Source organism: Anolis sagrei, chromosome 6, assembly GCF_037176765.1.
Source record: "Anolis sagrei isolate rAnoSag1 chromosome 6, rAnoSag1.mat, whole genome shotgun sequence".
NCBI classification, from domain to species: Eukaryota; Metazoa; Chordata; class Lepidosauria; order Squamata; family Dactyloidae; genus Anolis; species Anolis sagrei.
Window position 1 is genome coordinate 19,911,562 of NC_090026.1, and position 12,431 is coordinate 19,923,992.

The window sequence follows — 12,431 nt, forward strand, 5'->3', positions numbered from 1 at the left end:
CCAGTGTTCACACTTGGACATATTGAGTATCCGTGCCAAGTTTGGTCCAGATCCATCATTGTTTGAGTCCACAGTGCTTTCTGGGTGTAGGTGAACTACAACTTCCAAACTCAGGGTCAATGCCCACCAAATCTTTTTATATTATTTTGGTAATGGAAGTTCTGTGTGGGAAGTTTGGCTCAATTATATAGTTGGTGGGGTTCAGAATGCTCTTTGATTGTAGGTGAACTATAAATCCCAGCGAGTACAACTCCCAAATGACAAAATAATCCCCTCCCAACCCCACCAGTATTCAAATTTGGGTATATCGGGTATTTGTGCCAAATGTGGTCCAATGAATGAAAATACATCCTGCATATCAGATATTTACATTACGATTCATCATAGTAGCAAAATGACAGTTATGAAGTAGCAACGAAAATAATGTTATGGTTGGGGGTCACCACAGCATGAGGATTTGTATTAAAGAGTTGCGGCATTAGAAAGGTTGAGGAACACTGTTTTAAGGAGTCTGTGACCATTCTGTGGTATTAAATGTAGTATTTATTTATCGTGTCATCAGCAACCATTGTATTACAGTTCTAACAGAGCAAAACAAACACAGAGATTAAAAAGAAAAAGAAAAAAAAGAAGAAAAAAAAGAAGAAGAAAAAACCACACAGATTTTGTAAATTTGGTATTTGGTTAAATGTCCTTTGACCAGTATCTGGCCACTTGGAGTGCCTCTGGGGTTGCCGCAAGAAGGTCCTCCATCGTGCATGTGGCAGGGCTCAGGGTGCATTGCAGCAGGTGGTCAGTGGTTTGTTCTTCTCCACACTCGCATGCCGAGGATTCCACCCTGTAGCCCCATTTCTTAAGATTGGCGCTGCATCTCGTGGTGCCAGAGCGCAATCTGTTCAGCGCCTTCCAAGTCACCCAGTCTTCTGAGTGCCCAGGGGGGAGTCTCTCATCTGGTATCACCCATGAATTGAGGTGCTGGGTTTGGGCCTGCCACTTTTGGACTCTCGCTTGCTGGGGTGTTCCAGCGAGTGTCTCTGTAGATCTAAGAAAACTATGTCTTGATTTAAGTCGTTGACGTGCTGGCTGATACCCAAACAGGGGATGAGCTGGAGATGTCTCTGCCTTGGTCCTTTCACTATTGGCTGCTACTTCCCGGCGGATGTCAGGTGGTGCAATACCGGCTAAGCAGTGTAATTTCTCCAGTGGTGTGGGGCGCAGACACCCCGTGATAATGCGGCATGTCTCATTAAGAGCCACATCCACTGTTTTAGTGTGGTGAGATGTGTTCCACACTGGGCATGCATACTCAGCAGCAGAGTAGCATAGCGCAAGGGCAGATGTCTTCACTGTGTCTGGTTGTGATCCCCAGGTTGTGCCAGTCAGCTTTCGTATGATGTTGTTTCTAGCGCCCACTTTTTGTTTGATGTTCAGGCAGTGCTTCTTGTAGGTCAGAGCACGGTCCAAAGTGACTCCCAGGTATTTGGGTGCGCTGCAATGCTCCAGTGGGATTCTTTCCCAGGTTATCCTCAGAGCTCGGGATGCTTGTCTGTTCTTAAGGTGAAAGGCGCATGTCTGTGTTTTAGATGGATTAGGGATCAGCTGGTTTTCCCTGTAATAGGCAGTAAGAGCACCTAGAGCTTCGGAGAGCTTCTGTTCAACCATCTCAAAGCTCCCTGCTTGAGCAGTAATGGCACGATCATCAGCATAGATGAAACTCTCTGTCCCTTCTGGCAGTGGCTGGTCATTTGTGTAGATGTTGAACATGGATGGAGCAAGCACGCTCCCCTGAGGCAGGCCGTTCTTCTGTTTCCGCCATCTGCTTCTCTGGCCCTGGAACTCAACAAAAAAGCTCCTGTTTTGTAGCAGGTTTCCTATGAGGCGGGTGAGGTGGTAGTCCTTTGTGATATTATACATTTTTCTCAGGAGGAGGCGGTGGTTCACAGTATCATAGGCTGCTGACAAGGATGAAGCAACCAGAGACGACTTGAAGCATTAAATGTAGTAGAAATGATTGATAGATATTAAACACAGGTGTCACTCATCACCATCACACGCAGCAAGGTAAGAGTATAAGACTGTGTGCATGGAAAGGAAGAGGTTCAAATCAAAAGTGCAAGAAGAAGAGGATTGGATTCTTCATTCCATTTTTGTACATTTCTGTCTGTAGGAGACACCAACCAATGAGCTGAGTTCACAGGGAGCACCGGATGGTGATGCCCCTTCTCCTGGCTCAACGTTAGAACCAGGACTTGATCCCTTTCCCCCAGCTGATGGCTTCAGTGAGTATTGGGCAAAGGTCGGGCTTCTGTCCTGGCTCGTCTTGGGAGACTTGTGTGGGGAATGGGCCAGTCCAGCAGAGAGGAAGTTGTGTGAGATTGTTTGTTTGTCAATGTTATTTTTGTGTGTGTGTCAGGAGTGACTTGAGAAACTGGAAGTCATTTCTGGTGTGAGAGAATTTCTGTCTGCAAGGACATTGCCCAGGGGATGACTGGATGCTTTGGTATTTTACTATACTTGTGGGAGGCTTCTCTCATGTCCCCACATGGGAAGCCAGAGCTGACAGAGGGAGCTCATCCACACTCTCACTGGATTTGAACCTGCGACCTGTTGGTCCTCAGTCTTGCCAGCACAAGGTTTTAAGCCATTGCACCACCAGGTTGCACAGATTGTTAGACCACAGTAGTCATCACATTCTGGAATTCAGGGAAAATCGGTTGTCGGACTGGGGATGAGTTGGCACAGAGAGAAGGATGTAGTCCCTACAAAAGGCAAAGCTGAGTTCCACAAAGGGCCAGGATCAGGAGCAGCAGTAAAGTCTTTGATTAAGTAAAAGATCAAGTTCAAAAATATGCAAATGGAGATAAGAAGATCCAAGGGCAGGAGCATCACAACCAGTCTCGGGAGACTGAGTGCTGCAGCAAAAACAATGTTTGTCTGAGAAATCAGGAGCAGACACAAAGTCAAGATAAGGCAGGAGTTATGATCTGAGGCAGCAGTCAAGGTCAGAAAGAAGATCATTCTGCTACTGATTATTTGCTCAAACCGAGGTTCAGACCTTCATATTCTTAGATAGAGCAGAGCTGCTGAATAAGTTGCAAAGTCAAGACTTCTACAAATCAATGGCTTTATATATTTATTTATTTAAAGTATTTATATTCTTCCCTTCTCACCTCAAAGGGGACTCAGGGTGGAGCACAACATATATATGGCAAACATTCAATGCCAAAACATAAACAAACAATCCCTTCTCACCCCGAAGGGGACTCAGGGCAGAGCACAACATATATACGGCAAACATTCAATGCCGGAACATAAACAAGCAATACTTTCTCATCCTGAAGGGGATGGCAAACATTCAATGCTGGAACATAAACAAACAATCCCCTCTCACCCTGAAGGGGATTCAGGGCAGAGTACAACATATATGCAGCAAACATTCAATGCCGGAACATAAACAATCCCTTCCCACCCCGAAGGGGATTCAGGGCAGAGTACAATATATATACACGGCAAACATTCAATGCCTGAACATAAACAAACAATCCCTTCTCACCCTGAAGGGGACTCGAGGCAGAGCACAACATATATACAGCAAAAATTCAATGCCGGTACATAAACAAACAATCCCTTCTCACCCCAAAGGGGACTCAGGGCGGAGCACAATATATATGGCAAACATTCAATGCATATACAATAAAGCAATAAATATACAAAAACATTAAAATCACTTTATCCACTTTAAAATCCAGTCTGCAGAGTAGGGTTCCTATTCTTACCTTATTGCACTGCTCCAAAGACTTGGTCCCACAGCCATGTTTTTACATTCTTTCTAAAGGACAGGAGGGAGGGGGCTGATATGATCTCGCCAAGGAGGGAGTTCCATAGCCAATGGGCAATCACTGAAAAGGCCTTCTCTCTTGTCCCCACTAACTGTGTCTGATACGGTGGTGGGATTGAGAGTAGGGCCTTCCCGGAAGATCTTAGTCTCCTTGATGGTTCATAGAGCAAGATGCATTCGGACTGGGCCGGGTCATTTAGGACTTTATAGGCCAAAGCCAGCACTTTGAATTGTGCTCAGTAGCAAACTGACAGCTAGTGGAGCTGGCGTAACATGGGAATTGTATGCTTCTTGTATGCCACCCAGTTATTAACCTGGCTGCCTCTCGTTGGACTATTTGGAGCTTCTGAACAGTCTTCAAAGGCAACCCCATGTAGAGTGCATTGCAGTAGTCTATCCTGGATGTGACAAAAGCTTTGTGCTTGTTAGGGTAGCAACTTCATTCAAGCCTAGGAAGTAAATAGTAAGTAAGCCTCAGCAATGGAAGGAACACTCTTTTTGAATTGATTTAAGAATGATGGGATCTCGTAATCACTGTCCATGCTCAGATAAGACTCCCCTTTGCATCTCTGCATGCATTACTGCATTGAATTTGCTTTATTCATTGAGAGAATCTTACCAGATTCGTGATTCATGCAGACAATGGACTGTTACTATTTTCGCATTTTTAAATGTAAACTTGCTATAATTATAGGCGTGAATGAAGCGTGCCTTCTGGTTTGTATTTGAGGAGGAAGATACTCCAGCTATCGGAACTTTGGGAAATATTGCATGTTGGGTGCAATTTCATCCTCTGAAATAATTTATTTTTAGTATATAAACTCTTCATTGTGTTTTATTGTTTATAAATTGTCACATTTGCTAAAGCAGATGGTGGCACAGATTCCCCCTTGTTATTAAAAGTGGTTCCAGGCCTGCTTTGTGCTGTAGTGGTGAAACACACACGCACAGAAAAAGAGAGCGAGATCCCACATCTGATTTTGATTTCCTTTCATTAATATACCTTTTGGACACCCAAACTATAAATAGACTCTGAGAAGTCATTAAAAATTATACAGAAAGAAATGCAATGTATTTCATTAAATCATTAAAACAGTTGCATGAGAGAGGTTCGTAAAACAACTGGATCAATTTAAAAACACATTGCGGTAAGAAGTGAAAATAGATTAAAAGGCACAGCATTCCTAATGCTGCATGTCTGTGTGTGAAGCTGCCAATTGGATGTAAGACACCAGAAGCTCCAGAAAACCGACAGTATTGGTATTCCAAAATTAAGAATAGGAAGTCTCCTGGTTTACACTGGTACTTAGGAGCAAATGCAAGCTGTTGTCAAAGGCTTTCATGGCAGGAATCACTGGGTTTCTGTGAGTTTTTGGAACTGTATGGCCATGGTCCAGAAGCATTATCTCCTGACGTTTTGCCCACACCTATGGCAGGCATCTTCAGAGGTTGAGGGGACCCCTTAACCTCCAAGGATGCCTGCCATAGATATAGGCAAAATGTCAGGAGAGAATGCTTCTGGAATTTGGCCATACAGCCCTGAAAACTCACAGCAACCCAAATGCAGCCTGCCATGGACGTGGGGAGTATGGAAAGAAACAAATGGAGAATGTTTCCCCTATTTCAAATTGGATTTGGTACTTTTGTGTGGGTCTGTTAGTGGTCCACATGTACCCATGCAGACAAGGGAAAACACTCAGCCAAAAGTCTCTTGATGCATTTTTTCCACTTCTAGCTTGAAGTATTTTCTCAGTAATAGCTTGATCTTTCCATCTGCAATAATGGTTCAGATTAACTAATCCTCCTGCTTCTCTGGGACCTTCCACGCAGCCCTATATACCAGAATATCAAGGCACAAAATCCCACAATAGCTGCTTTGAACTGGGTTATCTGAGTCCACACTTAGATAATGTGGGATTTTTTGCCTTTATATTCTGGGAAATAGGGCTGCATGGAAGGGCCCTCTGGGGCCTCATCTGCACTGACCATTTAATGCCGTTTGAAGCTAGCTCCAGATGGTAGCAGGCAGACAACAAACTCCTACAGAAGCACGCACACACAAAAAGTCCTCAGTGTGGATCACTGCTGTGTGGCTTGTGCCATTACCACCTGGACCTCAAAATCATTCCAGGTTTTCCTACGTAGTCATCTATACAGTGAAATCCCTTTCTTTAATTCTGGATTCAAACTGCTTTAAATGGTCAGTGTGCGCCAGTTGCATCCATACCTTGAGAAGCCAGACTTGGCCACGGTGGCCCATGCTCTTGTTATATCCTGAATAGGCTACTGCAATGCACTCTATGTGGAGTTGCCTTTGAAGACTGTTCAGAAGCTTCTAATGATCCAACAGGCAGCAGCCAGATTCCTCACTGGAGCGATACACAGGGAGCACACAACCCCCCTGTTATGTCAGCTCCACTGTCTGCCTGTCTGCTGCTGAGCACAATTCAAAGTGCTGGCTTTAGCCTATAAAGGCCTAAATGGTTCTGGCTCAGCTTATCTGTCAGAACGTATCTCCCTCTATGAACCATCTCGGAGGTTAAGATCATCTGGGGAGGCCCTGCTCTTGATCCCACCTCCTTCACAGGTGCAGTTAGTTGGGACGAGGGACAGGGCCTTCTCAGTGGTGGCCCCTCGGCTATGGAACTCCCCAGCAAAATCAGGTCACCCCCTCTCTCCTGACCTTCAGAAAGAAAGTAAAAACTTGGCTCTGGGACCAAGTAGTGCAGTGCTCTTTGGACAATAGTGCAGTGAAATAAATGAAACAAGTGAAGTGGAATTATGTGCAATAACGACTGGAACGGCTTTTGAGTATGTCCTCAAATTGTGTGATTTTAATAATGTGTTTTAATGTTTATGTTTGCTTTTAATTTTTTTGTTTTAATGTATATGTTTATTTTTTGTTTGTTTGTTGATACGGCATTCAATTGCTGCTGATTATAAGGCCGTCCTGAGTCCCCTGTGGATTCAGAAGGGAGGTATATATATATATATATATATATATATATATACACACACACACACACACATATATATACATATATATACACATACACACACACACACACACACACACACACACAGAGTCTGTGTTTTGTGTAAGTATATATTTGTGTATATGTGTATACATGTGTGTTTGTGTATATATATGTGGTTTTGCACATGCGTTGTAATTTATTTATTTGTTTGTTTGTTTGTTCGGCTTTTTAAGTCTCTTCTGCTGTATTTTTCAGTGTTTTTATGAGTGATGGTCACTCGTTGGCCTGATAAGTGTATTGTGTCCAAATTTGGTGTCAATTTGTCCAGTGGGTTTTGTTGCGTTAAACATTTTCATTTATATAGATGGGGCCTCAGATGCTTTACGCAACATATACAATGGTTTCTCTCTGTCATCCCTCTCCTTTGTCCTCATAGCAATCTTGTTGCATAGGCTAAGCAGAAGGAGATAGTGATTGTTCCAGGGATACCTAGTGAATTTAACAGATAATTGATGACTTTACACAAACTTGGACTTTTTTAAAAGTCAGAGTTTCCTAGCCAGTACAGATTTGAACCTAGATTGACCTGTTTCTCGATGCATGTTGTAACCATTACATAACATTGGCTTTCAGTCTAGCTGTCCTTCCCCCTTCCTATGCCAGGCTTTAGCACAGCTGGTAAATCACCAGCAATTATAAGATCTACCAACCGAAAGGTTGCAAGTTCGAAACCCCGGCCTGACTGTGCGCCCAGCTCACTGTTTACCTCAGCAGTTCAAAAACAGCTTACATCTGTAATTAGAGAAATTAGGTACAGCTAATGCGGGGGAGGTATTTTATTACATCATAAAGAAAAAGATCAGAAAATGCTGGCAACCAAAAAGAAGGAGGAAGCCCTGATAGCTCTTTGTCATAGAAGATGGAGCAACAGCACTCCCCTGTGGCTGGATTCGAGCACAACATCCAAAGGCACCAAAAAAGCTGGATGTCAACACAACACAACATGCCTCCTTTCTTTTCTGTCTGTCTTTGTCCCATCCAAAAACGGCATTGAATGTTTGTCGTGTATGTGTACTGTGATCCGTCCTGAGTCTCCTTAGGGAGATAGGGTGGAATATAAATAAAGTGTGATTATTTATTATGCTTCTTTTTTCATGCAGGTGGCAGTTTCGAATGGGACGACGATTTCCCCCTGATGGCTCAGAATCCGTCCTATGTCTCCATGGTGTCGGACCCCAGCACAGTCAAGCCCTCCCTCCCAGCCATGTCTTCGCCAGTTCCACTGGCCCCTGCCTTGCTGCCCTCAGCCAAGAGGGCCGAGTCTGGCCTTGTCGATGCCCTGAGGTTCTCCCGCTTCACCGTCTCTCCTGCCCTGGAGCCACATCTTTCTCCCTCTTGTGACACTGAACTAGGACCTACAGCCAGTAAGTGGGCAGCATGTGGTTCTTACTAAGACAGTGGGATGTTTGTTGGGTTGTGTCAGCATTTTCACCCTAAAGAATCCTGGGATTTGTAGTTTGGTCAGGTGCTTAGGATTTTCCACTTTTGTTCTATAGTGCAATGCCTCTCAATCTATGATCTCCTTGAGATTAACCAAGCTGCCTGGGGCTTCTGGGAGCTAAAGCTCAAAACACTTGGAGGATCAATGTTTGAGAACCACTGCTCTTGTGCACTTTCCACACAATAAGGTTCTCAATGCACCAAGAGAAGAAAGGGATTCAGGATTATAAATAATAATATTTTTTTCATGTCAGAAGCAACTTGAGAAACTGCAAGTCGCTTCTGGTGTGAGAGAATTGGCCGTCTGCAAGTACGTTGCCCAGGGGATGCCTGGATGTTTTGATGTTTTACCATCCTTGTGGGAGGCTTCTCTCATGTCCCCTCATGGGAGCTGGAGCTGACAGAGGGAGCTCATCCACGCTCTCCCTGAATTCAAACCTCCAACCTGTCAGTTTTCAGTCCTGCTGACAAAAGGGTTTAATCCACTGTGCCACCGGGGACTCCTGTAATAATAATAATGATGATAATAATAATAAACCTTTATTTGTATACTGCTCTATCTCCCCGAGATGACTCAGGGCGGTTTCCAGCATGATAAAGCATTGCAATTACCGACATAAAAACATACAATAAGTCATTATAAAAATTATAAACATAATACTATATAACAGTTGTATGTATTTAAAATTAAAAAGCCAGTTCAGTACTAATTACATCAGTCAGCTCAGCTTCCAATGGCCAAGATTCCAAAGTGGGGTTCGATAATTATGAGAGGGCTGGGCTGCTACGACGAAGTAGACTAAGGCTCAGGGAGTGGGTTAAGTGCAAGCATGGTCTACCTAATGGTCAAGGTGTGACCTGGAGCTATTTATTTCCAAGGTCTGCTGCATAACCTTCGTACTTTCAAGGGTTTCCATTTAGTTTCTCATGAAAATGTTTCTGTTCTCCCTCCTTCCCTCCCTCCCTCCCTTATAGCCTTCCTTTCCTGGAGATCAAATGCCGTATCTAAACTCATGCAACATTTTAGAAATCGATTTTCACCAATTCCCACTGAGCGTTTTTATTATCACTATTCAGGAGTCATAGTCGAAGTGCTAAAATGTTTCAGCAAGATTACACTTGTTAAACATTAGGATCCTTTTATTTTGGTTTTAAAAATTCCTTTCCCTTCACCTAAGCTCTGTTAAATCTCTGACCTGGAAAAAATAACCATGTTTGCAATCCATAGTTGCAAAACAATATGTACTTACTTCAATCTCACTCCTGTTTGAACAACCCTTTTTGAAGTGAAAGCCTAGGTCTGGAAAGCATGGTATCAGCATTTTAATGTTCAGTATGTGTATGTGGAAAGATACGTATTCAAATAGCTGAAAATTAGGGGGCTTCTGAAATAGACACAGCTCTATTCAGTTACGTATGTATAATATCTGGACAGAATTGATGGCAGGAAGGGTCCCAAAGGGTTTCTCTATGTATCCATGTCTAGCAAGTATAGTATTGGCTTTAATGTTAGTTCAATCTGTGTATATGTACTGATTTCTGCATATTCGACTATCCAATGCCTCTGTTTAAGAAGCCTTCAGTTATTTAAATATGCAATCAGAGTTAGGCTTAAAACTGCTTTTTTATGGGGTTAAACTTGGATAGGATGGTGAGCCCGATAATTGGGATATACCATATATACTCGAGTATAAGCTGAGTTTTTCAGCCTTTTTTTAAGCTGTAAAAGCCCCCTTCGGCTTATACTTGAGTCAAAATTATTTATCATTTTACTCTGTTATTATTATTACTGGTATTTGTGTTGCATTTATTATTTTACTCTTATTATTATTATTATTGTTATTGTTATTATTGTTATTATTACATTTACATTATTTTACTCTATTATTATTTTATTACATTTATTATTTTACTCTATTATTACTGTTATTATTACATATCCATTATTTTACTCTACTACTATTATTATTACTTTTATTATTTTACTCTCTTATTATTATTACATTTATTATTTTATTCTATTAGTATTATTAACTTTATTACTTTACTCCACTATTACTGTTATTATTACATTCCCATTATTTTACTCTATTATTATTGTTGTTATTACATTTATTATTTTACTTTCTTTATTATTATTGGAAGGATACATTAGAATAATTTTAGAATAAAGTTAGAATTATGGTTTAATCAGAGTTGGACAGCCTTATCTTAAATTACAGTTTTATGTATATATTCAAAAACATTTATCCTACTGATGCCTCGATGTAATTTTATTGATATCTATTTTTATTTTGAAACTTACCAGTAGTCAATACTTTTCCCCAGTTTTTTGTGGTAAAATTAGGTGCCTCGGCTTATATTCGGATTGGCTTATACTCGAGTATATACGGTAGCCCTAATGTGGATTCAGCCTGTGTTTTCTGGCAGCAACCATCTTCAATTCTTATTGAATAATCACAGCCAAGCAGAGATACATTTCATTTTGGAAAACACTATGTTAATGTACACTGACCTGGAAAGAAGGAATAAACAGTCTTTGGTAAAGCTGAAGTTCCCAGAAAATACTTTAGTATGAAGAAACATCATGTAGATCTCTGAACTAAAATTAGATTGTCTAGGAACAAAAGCTGAGACTTTTTTTTCTTGTTTAAAAGGGCTCTTAAGTTAATCTTTCCCTTCCATTGCTGAGAGGAAATGCCTTCCTCTGGACAATGGAGTTTGTGTTTACATTGGGCTGAAATCCGCACTCTTTGGCACTTTCCAACATTGTCCTAAGCTTATTTCAGTTGAACGTAGGGAGTGCTTTGACTTGTTCAGTATGCCTCCTCTAGATCCAGTATTTCCTTGACCTGTAAGCTAGAGAGTTTTTGCTTTGGGCTTTTTATTCACTTTGCCAGGAAGATCTGCATTTTAAAATAACCATTGTGTCTGATTTATGGATGGTTTGAATGCTTTTAATTTGTTCTGGTTTGATCATTCTGCAAACAATCTTGAGTCCCAATACTGAGAAATAGTCAGAATATGAATGCATATAATCAAAAATTAATAAAAGCTAAAGCAACTCTATATATGGGTTGTTGTAGGTTTTTTTGGGCTATATGGCCATGGTCTAGAGGCATTCTCTCCTGACGCTTCTCCTGCATCTATGGCAAGCATCCTCAGAGGTAGTGAGGTCTGTTGGAACTAGGAAAAAGTTGGAACTAGGAAAAACTCTATATATGTATTGTTGAAGGCTGGAATCACTGGGTTGTTGTAGGTTTTTCGGGCTATATGGCCATGTTCTAGAAGCATTCTCTCCTGACATTTCACCTGCATCTATGGCAAGTGTCCTCAGACCTCACAACCTTTGAGGATGCTTGCCATAGATGCAGGCGAAACATCAGGAGAGAATGCTTCTAGAACATGGTCATATTGCCTGAAAAACTTACAACAACCCAACTCTATATATATATTTTTGTGTGTATGTGTATGTGTGTGTGTGTGTGAACATATATATATGTAGAGAGAGGGAGTGTGTCAGAAGTGAATTTGGGGTATAATGTATTTAAAAACACAAAGTTAAAAACTTAGCATTATGCTAGATTTTCTTTGACCAGAAGCTGGCCACTTGGAGAGCCTTTGGTGTCACTGTGAGAAGGTCCTCCAATGTGCATGGGCAGGGCTCAGGTTGCATTATAGTAGGTGGTCTGTGGTTTGCTCTTCTCCACACTTACATGTCGTGAACTCCACTTTGTAGCCCCATTTTTTAAGGTTAGCTCTGCACCTCTTGGTGCCAGAGCAGAGTCTGTTCAGCTCCTTCCAAGTTGCCCAGTCCTTTGTGTGTGCAGGAGGGAGTCTCTCATCTGGAATCAGCCATTGATTGAGGTGCTCGGTTTTCGCCTGCCACTTTTGGACTCTCACTTGCTGAGGCATTCCTGCGAGTATCTCTGTAGATCTTAGGACACTATTTCTTGATTTAAAGTGTTGGCTTACTGGCTGATATATTGAATATTTGTTTGTGAAGTATTGTCATTCTGACTCCCATAACTGGCTTGTCCACAACTAGATTGCCTGCCCGCAGTGTCTCTCACCCTGGAGAAAGCAGGTAGTCTCATGAACCTCTGGCTACATAC

General features: G+C 41.8%; 1 protein-coding gene across 1 annotated transcript in view; it reads left to right on the plus strand.

Moving 5' to 3' along the window:
- Positions 1 to 12,431, plus strand: part of LMTK3 (lemur tyrosine kinase 3) — a 48,064-nt gene that overhangs the window by 29,407 nt on the left and 6,226 nt on the right. Inside the window, exons 13-14 of the mRNA XM_060780424.2 lie at positions 2,168 to 2,279; positions 7,977 to 8,240. Of these exons, the coding sequence (XP_060636407.2) occupies positions 2,168 to 2,279; positions 7,977 to 8,240 (376 nt within the window). The remainder of the gene's footprint in view (positions 1 to 2,167; positions 2,280 to 7,976; positions 8,241 to 12,431) is intronic.